Source organism: Schistocerca gregaria, chromosome 1 (assembly GCF_023897955.1).
Source record: "Schistocerca gregaria isolate iqSchGreg1 chromosome 1, iqSchGreg1.2, whole genome shotgun sequence".
In the NCBI taxonomy this organism is placed as follows: Eukaryota; Metazoa; Arthropoda; class Insecta; order Orthoptera; family Acrididae; genus Schistocerca; species Schistocerca gregaria.
The window spans coordinates 1062827061-1062850718 of NC_064920.1; the positions used below are offsets into that span (position 1 = coordinate 1062827061).

Genomic DNA, 23658 nt, shown 5'->3' on the forward strand with positions numbered 1-23658 from the left:
TATTCAGCATTCTTATAGAGCACCACATTTCAATGCCTTCTGTTCTGTTCTCGTCTGAACTGATTATTGTCCGCAGCTACACACAAATATCTCTAATTAAGACTTCAACAAACAAGTTTACATTACACGTTGAAAAAACTTTTCTTGAACCAGAAAAGCTTTCGTTGCTAGTACCACTTCACGCCTTTTATTCAAAATCAAACTGTCACAGTGTACAGTAATCCAGATAGAGCACACACACAAAGCACTGGTTCATATTAATGAATCTGTGCTACGCGAAAGAGGAAATGAACACCGAAAGTCCTCGGCGTTAGAAATGAAACACAGTTAAGTTTCTCTCAGGTGTGGAGATAACGTATGCAGAACACACGATCCAGATATATCAGAGTGGAAATTTCCTCTCGTTATTTTCATGACACAATAGAGAAAAGTAAATACAATTTTTCTATTTTTGTAATTTTTAATAAGATATTATAACCCCATCTACCTTCCTTGTCACTGGAATAAGAAACACTAAAGAAGCAGCATAAGTTGTACAGACTTCTAACTCCAACTGTCCTGATAACATTTATTGAAACTGTATTGCTAGGCGGTTTTCTTGATATTGGTGGCGAAGGTCGCCAGTATTACTTCACACTTTTCTTTCTGTTTCACTAATATTCCAAACTCAATTATGATAAATCGTGAACAGCGGAAAATCGGTAATTCCAGTTTGACTCCTGTACAGTCGTATACATAGTGTGGGAGGTTTACAACAGTGAAACGTGGGTCTTACAAGAGCTGTACGGCAGTGTTTCCCAAACTGTGTTCCGCGGGAAGTGAATAACTGCTCCCCAAAAAGCTATTAATAACATGGCGTTCTCTTCGACATTTTTGCAATGCTAATAATTTTTTAAAATTTCGTTATGATTTCTGTGTTATTAGTTATGAGATAAAATTGAAGTAATCACTGAATAAATCATGTTTTTCTCATTTTTGAAATATTATTAACTTCAAATAAAACAATATATTTCATTAAAGTAACAGGATTCTCAAAGTGTTCCGCCAGAGGAAAAGTTTGGAAACCCCTGCCCTACAGCTACCTACGCCAGCGCCTGTCACGCCGCAGCCCGGCCACGCCTGAAGTAATGTTGGTAGTCTATCGCTCTGGCGAACCTCTTCCACACGAAACAATACGCACACAAGTTTTCAGTTTAATCGCTTACAAATATTTCCTGCCATTTATAAAATAATTACGCTGAAGCGCCATGTAAAACTTATGGCCTCAGTTACAACGGCATTAGATTTCTTATGAACGGATCCTGTATGACATTTTCTTTCACCCCTTAGTGTGAGAGCGTTGGACATTGTCGGCTAGTCGGTCAAACAAGCATAGTAAAATCATCAGCAAATATCAAGTAATTTAAGAAAGAAGTGTATTTCTGTCGTTAATGCAGACGAATTAATCGATTTTTTTTGACACAGTCAAAACGGTGGTTAATCAGTAACCAAATAACCGGTTTGAGACACCGCGGAATGATCTATAACTTTATATCTAGTTTCTCACAACGTTGCGGCTCAATGTCTGTTACTTGCTGAAAAGTATCGTCGTTGTAAGATTATAAGGAATTATGGAAAGACTTCGAAAAAAATTCCATTTGATGTAATGTATGACAGCTCTATTCGAACGTGGATAAATGAAAGATAATCTCCTTCTCAGAGAGACAGAACCCGATAGTGTGCCACGCGAGAGTAGTCTTCGTTGTCAATACGCTACTGAAAATTCGCTACTATTGCCATGAAGTAGGGGAGAGTGTCCTACCTGCAGAATAGTGTACCTAAGAACACGTGATGTTCCCTAGTCGGTGTTTTAGCCTAGGGGCCTATTTTAGAATCACATGAAGTAACACTTACTAGAGACCGCCGTAAGCAATTACCGACATTTTCTACTGTTTTACTTCTTGTGAGACATGAGATTTTGTTGTGTGCTGCGTTTATCCGAATTGCAGCTCCTATTCAGGGTGAAGTGAAATTAGTACACTCGGGCTTTGGAGCGCGACTCCTCACATGCCAGCAATAAAAAAAAAATGTCTGTCACAAAATTTCGTCTGGGGAGTATATCTGGCAGAAAAAGGACGTTAAATAGTGGCAATATGACAACACTGTAACAACACGTATGGTAATTACACCTGTCATGACATTTCGATATTCCAGCACAGCCGGCGCAGTCGATAGATTTTTGGTTTTCCATGCAGGAGGTTGAGGGTTCTATCCTGGGTTGGGGTGCATGTTTTTTTTTATATTTCTCTCATTTCATTCTGACGTTTCATAATGTAATATACACCGTTTGTTACGTCACATGTACCCTAAATTTACAACATTTTGTAACGCTGAGCACAACAAATTCTTGGTTAGACAAATAAGAAATAGACAGTTGTTCAAATGTGTGTGAAATCTTATGGGACTTAACTGCTAAGGTAATCAGTCCCTAAGGTTACACACTACGTAACCTAAATTATCCTAAGGACAAATACTCACATCCCTGCCCGAGGGAGGACTCGAACTTCCGCCGGGACCAGCCGCACATTCCATGACTGCAGCGCCTTAGACCGCTCTGCTAATCCCGCGCGGCAATAGACAGTTGCAACAATTAATGGGACCATAGTGATAACACATACAAATAGTAACCGAGTTTGGACATTATTTGCAAGGCACGTTGCTAGTCCTACTGGTAACGTAAGGCTTTAATGAAATTTAATGGACCTGAACGAGGCAAGAATAATAGTTGGTATTTATCTATGTGACCATTAGAGGAGAGTAAAAAAAAAAGCAGGTTTCGTTTCTAGTAGAGGGAGTGGTGCGAATAAATTCTAGCCCATGACGTGGAAATGGCATCTTTCAAAGCAGACCAATGTTCCATTTTTAAGATTGTCGTATATAAGTGCAAATGTTTTTTCAGAGGACCCGCTGCAATCGCAGTTGCCGATTAAGATGTCAGATACCGTACCACGTGGTCTACATTTAACAAATAAAAATACGTATGTTTGAACCCAGGATCGAACCCTCGACCTCATGCATGTTAACCCAAACCTCTATCCACTGCACCAAATGTACAGAACAACTAGAACCAGTTGACTGAGATTGTTACTGTACATGGGGTAGTAGTTTTGCCAGATTGGCACTCTTTAACGTCCTTTTTCTGCCGAATGTACTCGCCGGACGAAATTTTGTGAGAGACATTTCTTTTATCGCTGGCACCCTGCGATGTCCGAGTGCGCGAATTTCGCTTCATCCTGTATATTTAAATGCTGTATAATATACACTCCTGGAAATGGAAAAAAGAACACATTGACACCGGTGTGTCAGACCCACCATACTTGCTCCGGACACTGCGAGAGGGCTATACAAGCAATGATCACACGAACGGCACAGCGGACACACCAGGAACCGCGGTGTTGGCCGTCGAATGGCGCTAGCTACGCAGCATTTGTGCACCGCCGCCGTCAGTGTCAGCCAGTTTGCCGTGGCATACGGAGCTCCATCGCAGTCTTTAACACTGGTAGCATGCCGCGACAGCATGGACGTGAACCGTATGTGCAGTTGACGGACTTTGAGCGAGGTCGTATAGTGGGCATGAGGGAGGCCGGGTGGACGTACCGCCGAATTGCTCAACACGTGGGGCGTGAGGTCTCCACAGCACATCGATGTTGTCGCCAGTGGTCGGCGGAAGGTGCACGTGGCCGTCGACCTGGAACCGGACCGCAGCGACGCACGGATGCACGCCAAGACCGTAGGATCCTACGCAGTACCGTAGGGGACCGCACCGCCACTTCCCAGCAAATTAGGGACACTGTTGCTCCTGGGGTATCGGCGAGGACCATTCGCAACCGTCTCCATGAAGCTGGGCTACGGTCCCGCACACCGTTAGGCCGTCTTCCGCTCACGCCCCAACATCGTGCAGCCCGCCTCCAGTGGTGTCGCGACAGGCGTGAATGGAGGGACGAATGGAGACGTGTCGTCTTCAGCGATGAGAGTCGCTTCTGCCTAGGTGCCAATGATGGTCGTATGCGTGTTTGGCGCCGTGCAGGTGAGCGCCACAATCAGGACTGCATACGACCGAGGCCCACAGGGACAACACCCGGCATCATGGTGTGGGGAGCGATCTCCTACACTGGCCGTACACCTCTGGTGATCGTCGAGGGGACACTGAATAGTGCACGGTACATCCAAACCGTCATCGAACCCATCGTTCTACCATTCCTAGACCGGGAAGGGAACTTGCTGTTCCAACAGGACAATGCACGTCCGCATGTATCCCGTGCCACCCAACGTGCTCTAGAAGGTGTATGTCAACTACCCTGGCCAGCAAGATCTCCGGATCTGTCCCCCATTGAGCATGTTTGGGACTGGATGAAGCGTCGTCTCACGCGGGCTGCACGTCCAGCACGAACGCTGGTCCAACTGAGGCGCCAGGTGGAAATGGCATGGCAAGCCGTTCCACAGGACTACATCCAGCATCTCTACGATCATCTCTATGGGAGAAAAGCAGCGTGCATTGCTGCGAAAGGTGGATATACACTGTACTAGTGCCGACATTGTGCATGCTCTGTTGCCTGTGTCTATGTGCCTGTGGTTCTCTCAGTGTGATCATGTGATGTATCTGACCCCAGGAATGTGTCAATAAAGTTTCCCCTTCCTGGGACAATGAATTCACGGTGTTCTTATTTCAATTTCCAGGAGTGTATTAAGGCTCTCGTATACTTCAGCAATCTGCTGGATGGTGTGGCTGAGCGGTTCTAGAGCTTCAGCCTGGAACCGCGCGTCCGCTACGGTCGCTGGTTCGAATCCTTGCTCGGGCATGGATTTGTGTGATATCCTTAGTTTAGGTAGGTTTCAGTAGTTCTAAGTTCTAGGGAACTGATGAAAATGATGTTAAGTCCCATAGTGCTCAGAGCCATTTGAATCATACTTCAGTAATAGAGTTTTATGTTGATAAAAATAGTGTATACATTTAATACTAGGTAGAAACTTGTGAACGATCACATTCATACTTCTTCAGTCGTGGATCTTCTTGCACAATGATGCACATGCCAACGGATGGTCTACCATGGAACGCGTGATTCTGAAGATGAAATGAGTTCCTTTAGCGTCTAAACGATTTTGCCTGTCTTGGAAATTAATTTTAGTTGCCAATTGCTTCTGTTTCAAAATGTTTTTAACTTGTGTTTATGATAATACAGTGATGTGACAAAAGTCATGGGATACCTCGTAATAACGTGTAGGATCTTCTTTCGCCCGGCATTGTGCGACAATTCGACGTGGTATGAACTCAACAAGTCGTTGAAATCGCAGCAATACTGAGCCAGGCTGCCTCTACAGCCGTCCATATTTGCAGAAATGTTGCTGGCGCAGGATTTTGTGCACGATCTGACCTCTTGATTGTGTCTCATAAACGTTCAACGGAATTCATATCGGGCGATCTAGGGGCTAAATCATTTTCTCTAACTGTCCGGAATGTTCTTCAAACCAATCGGAAACAATTGTGACACGTTAACATAGCGCATTGTCATCCATAAAAATTGCATTGTCGTTTAGGAACATGAAGTCCATGAATGGTTGCAAGTGGCCTGCAAGTAGCCGAATGTAGACATTTCCAGTCACTGACCGCTTGCGCTGGACCAGAGGAGCCAGACTATTCCCTGTAAACACAGCCCACACCGTTATGGAACCACCACCATCATGCGCAGTCCCTTTGGGCAACTTGGTCCACGGCTTCGTGGGGTCTGCGCCACGCACGAACCCTACCACTAGCTCATACCAACTGAAATCGGGAATCGTCTGACCAGGCCACGGGCCACGGTTTTCCAGTGTTCTAGGGTCCAACCGCTTTCGTCACGAGCCCAGGAGAGGCGCCGCAGCCGATGTCATGCCGTTAGCGAAGGCGCTCGTGTTGATCGTCTGCTGCCATACCCCATGAAGGCCAAATTTCGCCGCACTGCCATAACAGGTAAGTTTGTCGTACGTCCCACATTCCTTTCTCCGGTTATCTCACGAACTGTTGCTTGCCTGTTAGCAATGACAATTCTACGCAAACGTTCTGCTCTCGGTCGTTAAGTGAAGACTGCGGCCACTGCGTTGTGCGTGGTGAGGGGGGACTACTTGAAATGTGGTATTCTTCGCAAACTCTTGACAATGTATATCTCGGTCTATTGAATTCCATAACGATTTCCGTAATGGAATGCCCCTTGTGTCTAGCTCCAACCACCATTCCGCGTTCAAACTCTATTAATCCGTACTGTGCGGCCGTAATTGTGTCGTAAACTTTTCCACATAAATCATCTGAGTCCAACTGACAGCTACGACAATGCTCTGCACTTTTATACCTCGTGTAAGTGATACTACCGCCACATGTATAGGCTATGTGTATACCGTTATTCCACGGCGTTTGTCACATCAGTGTACTTCCCCTTAGTTTGATTTCACATAGTGATTATTGTGTGTAGCCGAGTAATAATGTAACTGATAGACTACTAAAAGCACAATATTGACAATATTTTCTAGACTGAAACACTTTCCAGTTGGAACAGAATATTTTGTTGCTATTCACATGACCGTGGTGCACAATGGAACAACTTTCACATTTGAAAAACCTCACTTTTCAGGAGTAATTTTTAAACTATTTTCTACAAGACTGCAAGACACATAAACTGAATGTTATAGTTTCAAAACAGAATGAGGAAATATATTAAACCTCAACTGTTAAGTGCTATTGACAAGGAATTTCAGATCGATTCCTTATTTCTGGATTTCCGGAAGGCTTTTGACACTGTACCACACAAGCGGCTCTTAGTGAAATTGCGTGCTTATGGAATATCGTCTCAGTTATGTGACCGGATTTTTGATTTCCTGTCAGAGAGGTAACTGTTCGTAGTGACTGAGGGACAGTCGTCGAGTAAAACATAAGTGATTTCTTGTGTTCCCCCAAGGTAGTGTTATAGGCCCTTTGCTGTTCCATATCTATATAAACGATTTGGGAGACAATATGAGCAGCCATCTTCGGTTGTTTGCATATGACGCTGTCATTTTTCGACTAATAAGGTCATCAGAAGATAAAAAAAATTGCAGAACGATTTAGAAAAGATATCTGAATCGTGTGAAAACTGGCAGTTGACAAAAATGGCTCTGAGCACTATGCGACTTAACTTCTGAGGTCATTATTCGCCTAGAACTAATTAAACGTAACTAACCTAAGGACATCACACACATCCATGCCCGAGGCAGGATTCGAACCTGTGACCGGAGCGGTCGCTCGGCTCCAGACTGAAGCGCCTAGAACCGCACGGCCACACAGGCCGACGGGCAGTTGACCCTAAATAAAGAAAAGTGTCAGGTCATCCACAAGAGTGCTAAAAGGAATCCGTTAAACTTCGGTTACACGATAAATCAGTTAAATATAAAGGCCGTAAATTCAACTAAATACCTAGGAATTACAATTAAGAACAACTTAAAATGGAAGGAACACACAGAAAATGTTGTGGGGAAGAGGGAAAGGCTAACCAAAGACTGCGTTTTATTGGCAGGACACTTAGAAAATGTAACAAACCCACAAAGGAGAATGCATACACTACGCTTGTCCGTCCTCTTTTAGAACACTCCTGCGAGGCGTGGGATCCTTACCAGATAGGACTGACGGAGTACATCGAAAAAGTTCAAAGAAGGGCAGCATGTTTTGTATTATCGCGAAGTATGGGAGAGAGTATCACAGAAATGATACAGGATTTGGGCTGGAAATCATTAAAAGAAAGGCGTTTTTCATTGCGATGGAATCTTCTCACGAAGTTCCAAACTCCAACTTTGTCCTTCGCATGCGAAAATGTTTTGTTGACACCGACCTACGTAGGGATGAACGATCACCAGAATAAAATAAGGGAAATCAGAGCTCATACGGAAAGATATGGTGTTCGTTCTTTCCGCGCGCTATACGAGATTGGAATAATAGAGAATTGTGAAGGTGGGTCGATGAACCCTCTGCCAGGCACTTAAATGTGATTTGCAGAGTATCCATGTAGATGTTGATGTTACAGGGCTGGTTGGTTTTTGGGGGAGGGGAGCAGCCAGCGAGGTCATCTGTCCCATCGGATTAGGGAAGGATGCGGAAGGAAATCGGCCGGGTCCTTTCAACGGAACAATCCCGGCATTTTCCTGAAGCGATTTAGGTAACTCATGGAAAACCTAAATAAGGGTGGCCGGACACGGGTTTGAACCGTCGTCCTCCCGAACGCGATTCCAGTGTGCTGACTACTACGCCATCTCGCTCTGTTGCAGGGCTGGCTAGAGGCGAAAGCGCGCCAAGGTGCAACACTCTAGCCTGTCTTCAGCCGCAAAGAATAATCAAAAAATTTTATTATATAGTGGTAGATCTTTCACGATATTTAGTGGGAGACATTGTAGAAGTTCAGCTGTTATGGACTCTACTCCATATACAGCGAAAATTCGTTTATCCAGCCATCATTAGTAGGGATCTCAGATTCTTCCATTTTTATTTTGTGTTTGTAGAATTCTAACTGTACAATACTTGATACTCCGGACTTAACAGCGGCAACAATCTACGACGAGACTCACTAAATTTAAGGCTACCATCACAGAGAAATACTGGACGGAGTCAAGTTAATAAGTTGAAAAAGAGCTGTAAAATATTGTGTTGACCCCATTTTTCTGAATGTAAAATGACACCAAAGAGGAAGAGTGGTAGGGTCTTTCGCCAAAAGCTTGTATGAAATGCGCAAATGGCTCTAAGCACTATGGAACTTAACACCCGAGGTCATCAGTACCTTGACTTAGAATTACTTAAACCTAACTAACCTAAGGATATCTCACACACATCCATGCCCGAGGCAGGATTCGAACCTCCGACCGTAGCAGCAGCGCGAATCCGGACTCAAGCGCCTAGAACCGTTCGGCCACAGCGGCTGGAATATGAACTGCTTAAGATAGATAACGGAGAATTGTTGAAAAAGATTGCTGGTGAACTTAGTTTGAAGATGTTTTCTATTATCTCAGGATATTTGGACCAAAGCGTTTACTATTATGAAATTATCGCTGTTTGTTCGTTTTCAGACAATAAAGAGAGTTATAATGGATCAGCTGGCCAAACCGACGCACAATCTGAAGACATTACGCCACATGCAGACGCAAAACACAGTTGGACAAAATAATGGCTTATCTGGAGCGCCAGACGGAAGCAACTTTGGCTGATCTATTGCTGGTGAAACGTCTACGTGATTATGCTGCATATAATTGGCAAACGAGACTGGCACAAAAGAAAATCACTGATTATGTCAGTGTATAAAAGTCACATGTTTTTCTACACATACACAGCCTATTTAAAAAGGTGTCACATATTCCAGCAGGACCTATTATCGGTAAAAACTAGAAGAAAAGTTGCTATAATCTCTCGACCAGAAACCAATACTTCTTGATATATGGAACCGTTGAAGAACCGCAATTCACAGCCTACATTTTATTTACCGATGAGGCAGATTTTGTTCCGTTAAGAGCGCCGTGTTGAGTACTATTTCCAAGGAAGTCCTGTATTCAATCACAAATTGATCCGATATTCGGTAAACGCATAGTCTGTTCACAAAAGGACAGCACGGAACTGTATCAAACGCCTTCCGGAAGTCAAGGAACATGGCGTCAGCCTCAGCGCCTTCGTCTTCTACGCTATGGATCGCGTGGACTAAAAGAGAGAGGAGGATTTCGCAAAAGCACTGTTTGCGAAATTAATGCTGATTTTCGTACAGGAGATTTTCATTTTTGTTCACGAAGGACGTAACGGTGCGTGGGCATAAAATATGTTCCACAATTCTAAAACAGATAGACGTCAATGATGTTGTTGTTGTTGTTGTCTTCAGTCCTGAGACTGGTTTGATGCAGCTCTCCATGCTACTCTATCCTGTGCAAGCTTCTTCATCTCCCAGTACCTACTGCAACCTACGTCCTTTTGAATTTGCTTAGTGTATTCATCTCTTGGTCTCCCTCTACGATTTTTACCCTCCACACTATCCTCCAATACTAAACTGGTGATCCCTTGATGCCTCAGAACATGTCTTACCAACCGATTCCTTCTTCTAGCCAAGTTGTGCCACAAATTTCTCTTCTCTCCAATTCTATTCAGTACTTCCTCATTAGTTATGGGATCTACCCATCTAATCTTCAGCATTCTTCTGTAGCACCACATTTCGAAATCTTCTATTCTCTTCTTGTCCAAACTATTTATCGTCCATGTTTCACTTCCATAGGTGGCTACACTCCATATAAATACTTTCAGAAACGACTTCCTGACATATCTATACTCGATGTTAACAAATTTCTCTTCTTCATAAATGCTTTCCTTGCCATTGCCAGTCTACATTTTATATCCTCTCTACTTCGACCATCATCAGTTACTTTGCTCCCCAAATAGCAAAACTCCTTTACTACTTTAAGTGTCTCATTTCCTAATCTAATTCCGTCAGCATCACCCGACTTAATTCGACTAGATTCCATTATCCTCGTTTTGCTTTTGTTAATGACATTAATGATGATGGGTTATAATTATACGAGTGTGTCCGACGGGCCTCTTTACAGACGGGATTAACTTCCGCTTTCTTTTCCTTGAGTCGCTTGGTACCCTTCATTGCTCTAATGACCTACGTTAGAAGGGGAGCAATTTCCTGATGATGATAATTTTGAGTCTAGTCACGGTATGTTCATTACTGTGTGTGTGGCACTTCATAGAGGAGATTATTGTTTTTATGTGTATTTCTTCTCTTGGCGTCGCAGCAGTCCTGAGCGGGCAGGATGAGGCGCTTGTAGGAAGACAGCGCCAGGAACAATGGCCGGAGCACACACAATGAGCGGCGGAGCCGGAATGGTAAATGAATCCCCGGACACTGTCCAGTCAGGGCTGGCGATACAGCTGCTGCGTCCCCCTTCGTGCTGCATCGCCAGCCTATGTAAGAGGCGCCCACTCTTCATTTCTTTCATAAACAGGCTCATTTCATTCTCAAGCACTAGTCAAGCCTACATATTTCCCGGGGGTACTCTGATGCCACTCTCTCCAACGATGGCAAGCTATTGTCGCCACATCAGCATTAATTTCGCTAGGGAGTAACAAGCCTTTGAGAAAAGCATTGCCATGAATTAACTTACACTATAATTTAATTCGTCATTTTATGTGTGTTGCGAGGACGAACTAGAGCAAATACACAGTAATGATGCAACCAAAGAGTCGCTTTGTCCATCATTTTTGTGTTTAGAGGTTTATCATAATTTATGTCTATCTCAAAACTCAACAAGATTTTCCCGTAATATTTTTAAGATGCATCAGCTCTCTTTATTTGTTTACATTAGTTACAATTAATCCTCAATTAGTGCGTATACTGGGTGATTCAGCTGCTCCTACTGTTGGGTTTTATGTAGTGCGCAACGCCTTCAGATACCATATACAAGATTTTCGTTTTCTCTGGCTTTATACACACAATCTACTAGCCCTACAGTAAAACAAACAGGTCTTTTTTCAGTGAATTATTACGTAATTAAATTTTTTATTGGGATATGTTTTCTCTGCAGGCCTGATTTTCAGTTACGTTTTCCTTGAATAACACGGAAATTCCATCCTCTAGCAGATACACATGGCAGTACAAAATTTATGTACATTAAATTTCCTGGGAAAAGGTCCCATTCATTTTGTTCTGCAGGACTAATAGTCTGGATGTAGCTAGCCAGAGAATATGCAACTCTTGCGTGTCGTATTTGAATGTGTTACGGGTTGCGTAAAACCCAGCGGCAGGCAGCTGAATCGCCCTGTATTTACAATATCTATGTCTTGCGAGTATTGTGTCGTAACTTCTCTGACAGATGTAGTTTTTATACGGTTTTGCCTTTATTAATAGCCAGCTTTATATATAAACATCCGAAAAACTTGTGTGTGTGTTGCTCTATTCTTTCTGTTCAATTGTTAAATTTCGCATGTCATTCGCCAAAACGTGCAGTCTATGGAAAACGTTGATCAGTGCAACAAAACGGTTTAGGATTTTCGATTTAAGTAGCACAAAAGGAATTCAGCTCTTAGCTAAGGAAACTGTTTATGGTATTATACTTCATTGTTAGGTCATTTACGAGCCCCTCTAATAACTGAGAGCGCTAACGCGCTCACTTCTGTGACTGGGAGGTGATCCAGTCCCTCACTCGCGCTTTAACGACGAAGGCTAGGGAGCCGGTCAACCTGGGTGTGGTTTTTAGGTGGGTTCCCACATCCATCTAGGTGAATACTGGAATGATGCCCACGTCCCGCCTCAAATACACATTACGCAAACACTTTGCAAATGTTATCACGCATGAACATGAGATCTACCCTAGGCGCAGGCAAGATAACATACACAGGTTCATTCCCGGCATGGGGGCGGGGAACTGGTGATGTCAGAAGGGGTATCCGACTGTCAAATGCCACAAACACTCCGAAAACCGATAAAACGATGCAGATCACATTCAAGACGCGAAAATACAAAAAAAGATAAGAAAGAAAAGGGTTGGGTAATTTATAAAAAACAGCTTTTTTTTTGTAGGGCATCACCACCCCAACATTCCTTCGCCACAATCAATGAACATCACACGTAAAGCATTACTTAACTTGAAGTGCTAACAGCCATCTGAGGAAGAATCTATCAGTTCAAGACCGGTGAACACGCTATTTGTTCCTAATTATTTATTTACGTATTTATCATACGTCATACATTAAGAGCTTTTAGTCATAAGAATAGCTATACAAAGATTCCGAAACTACTATGGACAACACCCCAATATAGTTCTCTAGCATAATATAATATAGATGGCAAAAGCTACAGGCGAATGTAAAGGACTTTTATACAGGGTCTTCCGAAAGTATTCGTTGAAATTAATACAGGAAGTAGAGAATATCAAAACAAATACGTTTAGTTATGGAGCGTACGATCACTGATGACAGTTTGTGATGCTAGGGATGAGCTATACACAAGGTAGTTTAGCATGCTAATTACAACAGTGGTATTCACAAGAACTGCTCGACTGCGCAACAGTTGGGCTGTACGCAGGCAGAACAACGTCGGACCGTTGACTTTCGTGTCCGTTCGAATATTCCTGGCATTTTTGCAACAGTACCAGAAACGACTGCAGTTCCAGCAACGAGGTCTTCTTCCGTTTCTAAAATGGTTTCATACACCAGCTGCTTCATATACCCCTACAGGAAGAAATCCAGACATGTGAGGCCAGATGAACTGCATGGCCAGCCCACAGCCATCAAGAACCATCGATTCCCGAAGGTGGCTCTCGTATGACTCCTCACAGTAATGCCGAAATGAGCTGGTGCTGGAAGTACATCCTATGTATAACATTGAAAAGTACACCTTCCAGCAGTTCCGGCAACACATGTTTCATGAAGATGCGATATCTCAGTCAGCTGGAACAGAATGGAAGAATATGTAGTCCAGCCAACACATCACACAGATTTCCAGCCCACACATTCATCCCGAAACGTTGTCGATGAGCACGAGGTCGAGTTCGCATGTTCCCAAACCTGCGAATTTTGGATACTGAAACAGCTTTCACAAGTAAACAAAACCTCGTCGGCATACAGGATCTCGGCCTGGAATAAACATTGCATGACAATCTGTTATAAAACCGTTATGCCAACTGCACGAGTTGTGAAAGTCTTCAGGTGTTACTGCTGCCACAAGATAGAAAGGATCAAGCTGCTAGTCGTGTAACACACTCCACACAAGGCAATGTTTGACGCCAGGGATATGTTCAATACGTTATGCTTCGCAGAATCTCGTATTCCATTTCAGGAGTTAGCACTGTTCGATTCCGACCTGTATCACGCATACTTGCACGGAAAATGCCTGTTTCACGCAGCAGGCGATGCAGACGTCCGAATGTTTGATCTTGTGGAACCCGTCGGTTGGCAAAGCGCTGTCGATACTTTCTCACTGCAGCTCTTCCATTCCCATTCATAAACCCTTAATACCAGATGCGCGTCAGCCTTTTCGTCACACGTACACCACTTTATGTTCACTGTTGTTGTCACGAGGCGCTAATGATTGAGACTCAATCAGTGTTTGTACAAGGAAGCCACCGTTGTTGTTACAAAGTCGGTGATGCTTGCGAATGAATCGGTGTGTTTCCAACCAGACCTCAGAGCAGTTATGAATGTCAGTAGATATTCCGAGTCAGCGATGCAAAATCAACAACTTGCGTCAGCACCACTAATAAAATGTTTCCTATCATTGCACGATGACTTCAGAGAATTTGTGTTCCTTATCGAAGTATATTTGTGTTGATGTTTTCTACCGACCTTATTAATTTGGACGAATAGTTTCGCAACACCTGATATAGTTATTACACCACTCACTGTCAGGAAATCTTCGAAAGAACCGTTGTAGGAACATATAGAGTAACTTAATACAACGTGAGCAACTTGCTGTGAGTGTCCACATATCTTCCATGATCCGTTCATCATCCATGACCCGTTCGGATGCGCTTCAGAGCAGTCAGAAAAGCCCGAGGCTGATCAGTTCCAGGGGCTCTCTCTTTGATGCAAGGGAGTTTCAGGCATTGTGCAGGACAGTCTTTTTGCAAGCACAGTTTCCACTCACCGAAGACAATGAACTGATCTCCAGCAAGAACACTGTCTATGATTCCCTCTACAGAGAATAAGTAATTCAATATTGGAAGGTCAGGGCTATAAACAATCGTATGATATTCACCTAGTACCCCACTCTTTCGCCTGATATAAGGAGATGGAATGTGACTCAAGACAGTGACCGATATGTGGAAATAGATGTTATCGACCCACCGACAATGCGCAAGGATCTGTCAAGCTGTACCACTGCTTTTTCGTACATGGGCTATTAAACCAGACAGACGCACAGTACTTTGTTTTTGAGCAAACCACTCCAGAGGGTTGATATTCGAAGTGTGTCTGCTGAAGAGCCTCCAGTAGTGCCACAAAGACTAAGAAGAATATTATTTCTGCTTGTGAGCTTACCAGATGTTCGTGTCAACTGCTCCTTAAAGGATATATTAACAGTGCCTGGTTACTGTCTTTCTTTCCCATTAGAATTCACCCGTAATGTAATAATACTGCAGAACCGTCGACTATCACTGCGTTCACAGCGGTACCGACAACAGTTGCCAGATAGCGTCACCAAATGTCACCCCAAATAACCTACTGACTGCTTGGTCGAACTGTGTCCGATAATTTATTCTATGTACGAAATACGTTAGATTTTAACCTCCTAGGGTATGATGGAAAGCACGACGCCTCCGTGCTTGGAGACGAGCGCTGCATTGCGGCTTTTGCTATTAAAAAGACCCGAATACATGTGAATGAGCTGTATCTGTCTCGAAAAGAACGTGACCAGTACTGTACTCTCTGCCCTCAGTTATCGGAAGAGCCAGACAAGTTTTATGAATGTGGAGTACGAAGCGAGAGACGTTCTGTTACGTATTGGAGACCATTCATGGTGATCTTGAAACGCAAGATAACACACACTCTGCTTTGCTGCATTTATTTAAAGTTGTGCAAACATGCAATAATGACTGACATTCAACATACGTGTGGAAGACAAGCACGAAGTTTAGAATAAAATACTCTGAACTCATAAATCACTGGACAGTGGAAAAACAAACACAACATTCGCAAACCACTTAATATAGAAGAATCACCACTCCACTGGCCGAAAAGCGCCACTAAGCAATAATAATAATTTTTAGGCATTTAATGTGCACCTAACAAAACCTAAAAAAAAAAACAGTTCATTCCAGTAACCACATATGTAAGATATGCCACTCTTTTCACTCGAAGAAATTATTTTTTCAGATTATAAATTATGGCTAAAATTTCCGACAAAGATTTTCCCTACTTGTGGTTTCCAATAAAACTGCTGTTTCAGTCCATAGATTCTGAGCTATAGTATATTCAGATTGTGATTTTTTTTTTATCTTCAGCACAGACTCACTTTTCTAAGATTAAACTTATTATCTTCTCATAGTCCATAGTCGAGTGCGACAACATCGGTGGATTTCACAGAAGAATACAAACAAATTTCAATTCCAGCGATTGTCATCTGAAGTCTGTACGTTCGGACGATGAGATCGGCTGCACTGGGGCCGTACTGACTCGAAAAGGTCGGCCATCTTCAATGCCGGGTATCGCTGATTCAGCCGGTTTTCGGTTATACCAGTTTTATTCCTACAGCAGTTAAACTTGGCTGTTAAGATCGCTCAAAATAACCGATTTCTGAAATAACCGACTTTTGGTTTATTATTCTTGTTACTTACTCTAATAAATATAGAAATCGAAAGAAGATTGAAAATCTTTTACTCTCTTCGTTTCAAGACACATAGAATTAAAATAATAAATTAAACAGACAAATAAAAGAAAACTTAGTCCGTTTGGTGTCTTTCTCTAAAAGTGATTAGTGGTTGAATACTACAAAATAATCGCAAGTATTCTCCTACTGATTCTCATTTTTTGAAATTCTGCTCAAAAAATGTTGTTGTAATAGGGCATTACGAATAGTCAGGGCCAAAGGGTAAAACCTGAGATGGAAAAACTCTGATTTTCTTGCTAATGTACGTATTCATTTTCAAGGGTTACAACCAGATAAAGGCATGTTACGTAGACACAGGCAGCATATCAGTTGCTTTTTATTTTTATTGTAAGCTATGTTTGAACTACTGTTAATCTTTAATTTATTACTGTTACCATAATTTCCTTCCTTTTTATTATTTCAGTGAAATGGCAGACGAATCTTTAATCCTTTCGGTCTGAGGCGCCTTGTCACTATCAGAGCGGCTCCCACGGACGGAGGTTCGAGTCATCCCTCGGGCGTGGGTGTGTGTGTTGTCCATAGTGTAAGTTAGCTTAAGTTAGATTAATTAGTGTGTAAACCTATGATTTCAGCCGTTCGGTCCCAGAAGACCTTACCACAAATATCCTAAACTTTTTTCTAATAATTTCCGGGTATGCAGCCGGATCCCGTCGACATTCTGCCACGATATTTCGGCCCAGAGACGTCCGGCCATCATCAGGTGAGTACACAACTACTGAAGAGCCCAGGTGCAGTCGCGGTATTTATACCGATTCTCGCGCACGTGTTGACATGCGCGGCATAGCCGAGTTGTACGTGCTGCCCTCGGTGGTGAAAGTACCTTAATACATCGAGCGCATGTAATATCGGACGATGAAAACCTCCACGCAGAATTAGAACACTTGGAGAAGGTTTTTAAAGAGAATGGCTACACTTCACGCCAAATAAGAAAGGCCATGCGCAACTGTCACAACAAGAAGCAGGGCACTGAGGACGCTGATGACGACTTTAAATCAACTACGTTTCTTCCATACGCCGGGAATGTGTCGTCGAAAATAGGCCGACTACTGAAGAAGAATAAAATCAAGGTTATCTTCCGTCCACCAGCAAAGAACCGGGCCCTGGTTGGATCCGTTAAAGACGATTTACAACTGAAGAAAGCAGGCGTCTACAAAATTCCCTGTGAATGTGGCTCTGCATATATTGGCCAGACGACAAGAACTGTCCATGAACGATGTACAGAACATGAAAGATACACCCGTCTGCGGCAACCGTCAAAATCGGCAGTAGCAGAGCACTGTATTTCAATGGGACGTTCAATGGAATACAATGGAACAAAAATTTTAGCTCCGGTTTCCGGATTTTGGGATTCCGTAATCAAGGAATCAGTGGAAATACGTCTTGCCGATAATCTTATAAATCGTGACAACGGCTTTCAACTGGATAAAACTTGGAATCCTGTTATTAAAATTATACATTCACAGCGGAATAGACAGCGTCATTCGATACTCAATGACTAGATGATCTTTTACTTTCACCACCGAGGGCAGCACGTACAACTCGGCTATGCCGCGCATGTCAACACGTGCGCGAGAATCGGTATAAATACCGCGACTGCACCTGGGCTATTCAGTAGTTGTGTACTCACCTGATGATGGCCGGACGTCTCTGGGCCGAAATATCGTGGCAGAATGTCGACGGGATCCGGCTGCATACCCGGAAATTATTAGAAGAACAAATACGCCGGGAAAATTTCAGAAGTCACATCCTAAACTTTAATTCTTTAAACCAAATGAAGCATTGTGCTGCTTTGCTGTATCACTTCGTAAAAATATTTCCAGATAAAGGTTAGTATGATTTCGCAATACCATGTATGTACGGCGATGACCACTTCTTATGCCATGTGTTTGTCACTCTTTTTGTCGGCATTGTTATTAAAGTAGCACTGACTGCTTTTCCCACTTTCTGTAATAACGCAACATTTCAAAGTAATGCATATTTTACAAATAAAAATTATTACATTTTAAGGAAAGGTTTATTTAAAAGAGAACATTTTAGCACTGCTGCTGTGGCTAATTGATATTTCGGCTTTTTACTTGGTTATTAGTGTAAAAATGAGAAACACTTGTTATTACCGAGACCAACAAATATCGAAAATTAACTTTATGTAGAACAAAAATACCAGTATCGGTCTTTAGTGGTCGGTTGTTTTCATCCCTACGCCACTGTGACCAGACTATGACGTGGCAAGTAAGCCAGATTCACCGTCGCACCAGATCTCCCAGCTGGGAGCTGGAGTTGAAACAAGAAGGAGTGACAGAAAGAGAAGAAGGCTGCTCTACTCACTCGTTGAGGCCTAGCCGCAGCGTGTGCCCGGCGTTGCGTAGCAGCGCGTGCGCGTCGCTGTTGGAGACGGCGCGCGTAGACTGCCCATTGATGCTCGAGATGACGTCACCCTCGCGCACGCCCTTCTGCGCCGCCTTGCTGCCCGGGTTCACCTGAAACACCAGCACACGACAACGTTAAGGGGGGACGTTCATGAAATTGGCGGAAAACCTCAATTTTCAATTTATTTTTTATTCACTAGTAGAACTCGACAATAATTTCTCAAAGTTTCAATGATGAAATCGCATCCGAAGTCACTGAAAAATAAATGTGTGACGCGACCTTCCTACCACGCCCATGGCGACCCTAGAACGATTTCGTGCGTTACTTTCAAGCAAACTTACACGGGATGCATCTGGAACGTTTTATATATCATCTGTGACTCTGTTCCGTATCTTAGAAAAAATAACAAACCAGCTGATTTTTTGGCGAAGAAGCAGTTTTTGTTTTGCCTTTTACTACTAACAGAGAGCGTGGTGGCCAAGCGGTTCTAGGCTCTTCAGTCCGGAACCACGCGACTGCTACGGTCGCACGTTCGAATCCTGCCTCGGGCTTGGATGTGTGTTATGTCCTTAGGTTACTTAGGTTTAAGTAGTTCTAAGTTCTAGGGAACTGATGACCCCAGATGTTAAGTCCTATAGTGCTCAGGGCCATTTGAACCATTTTGAACTAACGGTGATTTACGTTAGTGTTCGATTCTTACATCACTCAATAATGCCAGAGCCCATCCGGTACAATTGACATGAAAAGTGCAGTATGGACTACATTTTCCCAAATGATGTCAACAGATGGACATCCCATTTATCATATGTGCCACTTTAGCTGGTGTAAATGTCTACAAGCTTAGAGGGATAACAACCCCTACATTCGCAAGGAAAGGCTTCCAAACAGTATCCTGAACATTTTCAAGCCTACTTACTTTCTGATCGACACTGAACTTCTAAAAACGTGTGATCACAGCTAAATCCATAATCCAAATGAATCTCTAAATTCACTCATACGGAAACTATGGCCTAAAACCACGTTTTCATCTGGTAAAGTTGTCACAACTGGAACTTACGATGCCGTTCTTCTATATAGTGATGGGATCGTAGGAAAGATGAAGGTATTAGAGCGAACAGGCTTTAAGATAGGAAATTTCACTCAATAGATCTTCATAAACGCGCCTCTTTGCAACTAACGTCAGTTGAAGACCTGGTACAGGAAAGAAAGGGCGAAACAAAAAACCAGAAGAGAAGCGTTAAAAGGAAAGAGGACCCTGAGTACAAATTTGAGGCCTTCTGAAGAGTGACATACGAAAAAATGTTAAAGTGAACTTTAAATTGCAGTTCCTGAAACTGATGTTTTTTAATGTTTATGTACCTTTTTCTCAAGATCTATGTAAGCTTCAATTATGAAATTTTGTATACTTTTTTCTAAAAATCTAGTAAACCTTGTCTCAAGAGTAAATTTTGAAATTATGAGCTCAAGCTGAGATATGCGGCAAAATGGTTTTTCTAAACCACGTGCCTGTGGAACATCGCCCCAATTGTGCGATTAGATTTGTGATTTCCTGTCAGAAGGGTCACAGTTAGTAGTAATAGATGGAAGGTAATCGAGTAAAACAGAAGTAATATCCGGCGTTCCCCAAGTGTTGTAGGCCCTCTATTGTTCCTGATCTATGTTAACGAAGTAGGAGACAATCTGAGTAGCCCTCTCAGACTGTTTGCAGATGATGCTGTCATTTACCGTCTTGTAAAATCATCAGATGACCAAAACGAATTGCAAAATGATTTAGATAAGATATCTGTATGGTGCGAAAAGTGGCAATTGACCCTGAATAAAGAAAAATGTGAAGTTATTCGCATGAGTACAAAAATAAATCCGCTACATTTCTATTAAGCTATGTCACACAAATCGGAAGGCTGTAAATTCAACTAAATACTTACGGATTACAATTAGAAATAACCTAAATTGGAACGATCACATCGATAATGTTGTGGGTAGAGCAAGCCAGTGACTACGATTCATTGCCAGAATACTTAGAAGGAGCAACAGATCTACTAAAGAGACTGCTTACATCTCGCTTATCCGTCCTACTCTGGAGTATTGCTGGGTGATGCGGGATCCGCATCAAGTAGGACTGACGTATGACACCGAAAAATTGCAAAGAAGGGCAGCTCGTTTTTTATTATCGCGAAATAGGGGCGATAGTGCCACAGACATCATACGTGAATTGGAGTGGCAATCATTAAAACAAAGGCGTTTTTCGTTTCAATCACCAGTTTTGCACTCCGACTGCGAAAACATTTTGTTGGCACCCACCTACATAGGGAGAAATGATCATCACGATAAAATAAGAGAAATCAGGGCTCGCACAGAAAATTTAAGCGCTTGTTTTTCCCGTGCGCCGTTCGAGAGTGGAACGGTAGAGAGACAGCTTGAAGGTGGTTCATTGAACCCTCTGCCAGGCACTTTATTATGAATAGCAGAGTAACCACGTAGATGTAGATGATGAATTTTGCATGAATTTTATATTGTACTTACATAATAGTAATTAAAATATTATTAAAATTCTTGTATTCGACATATTCAGGAAACGACATGGTATGTGGTTACTATACGCAGAGAGACTAATTAAACAGAGAAAATTCTGTAGAAATCTCTTAGTTTCTGAGAAAAAGTCACATATATTATTTTGAAAATAAAATTTTAAATTCCATAAAAAACGTTAAACATACATAATCCAAGGGACTTACCAGTAAATGTGTTAATTTCTTCTAAAGTATAGTACAAAATTTAATTGCCGTATCTTAAAAACTGTGGATTCGGTGCGTCTTTTAAATAGTGTCTATTTTTCGTCAACGGAATTACTGCACTCCAATCTGCTACGTGCAAATGTACTTGTGAGACACTATAAATCAACACAAACCTCTTCAAATTCTATTGGATTCGCCGTTCTCTGCAAAACTCCGCGAAGGACTGGGACCAGCGGATCTATTCCAAATGGGGTGCTTCAGATGAAATCCGCATTGACCCATGCGCTGCCTCGACATGAACTCGAAAGTGTGGTGTGATCTCTTCGCATAAATAGCTGAACAACTGCCTTCTTCGCATCCCGCCGGCAGGTGGCATGTGCGCTCTACACCTTACTGGCGTTGTGCATTTACATCTGCACAGATACTCTGCAAGCCACCGTAAGGTGCTTGGCGGAGAGTACCCTGTAGCAGTAATTGTCATTTCCCCTTCTGTTCCACTCGCAAACAGAGCGAGGGAAAAACGAATGTCCATACGCCTCCTTATTTCTAATTTCTCGTACCTTATCTTCGTGGTCCTTACGCGCAATGTATGTCGGCGGCAGAAGAATCGTTCGGCAGTCAGCTTCAAATGCCGGTTCTCTAAATTTTCTCAATACTGATTTCGAAAAGAACGTCGCCTTTGCTCCAGGGATTCCCACTGAGTTCCGCCACACACCGTAACACGGTTTGATGATTGTAGATCTTCACGACGAACTTCTTTACTTTCCGTTTACTGGCAGGTTACGATTACCAACTTTTGGCCTTAGACGCCATTTTTAGCAGAAAATGCCTGTCACCCCAAATACGTCTTGTTATAATGAACCGCCACTGACAAATACTTATAGACCCATAAAAAATGAAAACGAGCGTTTGGCGTCATTGGCCGGGAGGCCTCTTGCGGGGCAGGTCCGGCCGTCTTCGCGTAAGTCTCATTACACTCGACGCCACACTGCGCGACCTGCACGCCGGATGAGGATGAAATGATGATGAAGACAGCACAACACCCGGTTCCTGAGCGGAGAAAATTCCCAACGCAGCCGAGAATCGAACCCGGGCCCGTAGGACGGCAATCCGTCACGGTGACCACTCAGCTATATATATATATCACACTGACAGAACCACAGGCACATAGACACAGGCAACAGAGCATGCACAATGTCGGCACTAGTACAGTGTGTATCCACCTTTCGCAGCAATGCAGGCTGCTATTCTCCCACGGACACGATCGTAGAGATGCTGGATGTAGTCCTGTGGAACGGCTTGCCATGCCATTTCCACCTGGCGCCTCAGTTGGACCAGCGTTCGTGCTGGACGTGCAGACCGCGTCAGACGACGCTTCATCCAGTCCCAAACATGCTCAATGGGGGACAGATCCGGAGATCTTGCTGGCCAAGGTAGTTGACTTACACCTTCTAGAGCACGTTGGGTGGCACGGGATACATGCGGACGTGCATTGTCCTGTTGGAACGGCAAGTTCCCTTGCCGGTCTACGAATGGTAGAACGATGGGTTCGATGACGGTTTGGATGTACCGTGCACTATTCAGTGTCCCCTCGACGATCACCAGAGGTGTACGGCAAGTGTAGGAGATCGCTCCCCGCACCATGATGCCGGGTGTTGACCCTGTGTGCCTCGGTCGTATGCAGTCCTGATTGTGGCGGTCACCTGCACGGCGCCAAACACGCATACGACCATCATTGGCACCAAGGCAGAAGCGATTCTCATCGCTGAAGACGACACGTCTCCATTCGTCCCTCCATTCAAACCTGTCGCGACACCACTGGAGGCGGGCTGCACGATGTTGGGGCGTGAGCGGAAGACGGCCTAACGGTGTGCGGGACCGTAGCCCAGCTTCATGGAGACGGTTGCGAATGGTCCTCGCCGATACCCCAGGAGCAACGGTGTCCCTAATTTCCTGGGAAGTGGCGGTGCGGTCCCCTACGGCACTGCGTAGGATCCTACGGTCTTGGCGTGCATCCGTGGGGTCGCTGCGGTCCGGTCCCAGGTCGACGGGCACGTGTACCTTCCGCCGACCACTTGCGACTACATCGATCTACTGTGGAGACCTCACGCTCCAAGTGTTGAGCAATTCGGCGGTACGTCCACCCGGCCTACCGGATGCCCACT

At 43.5% G+C, this 23658-nt stretch overlaps 1 protein-coding gene across 1 annotated transcript in view; it reads right to left on the reverse strand.

Moving 5' to 3' along the window:
- Window positions 1–23658, reverse strand: part of LOC126288157 (microtubule-associated serine/threonine-protein kinase 3-like) — a 424127-nt gene that overhangs the window by 102915 nt on the left and 297554 nt on the right. Inside the window, exon 6 of the mRNA XM_049984894.1 lies at window positions 18717–18868. Within this exon, the coding sequence (XP_049840851.1) occupies window positions 18717–18868 (152 nt within the window). The remainder of the gene's footprint in view (window positions 1–18716; window positions 18869–23658) is intronic.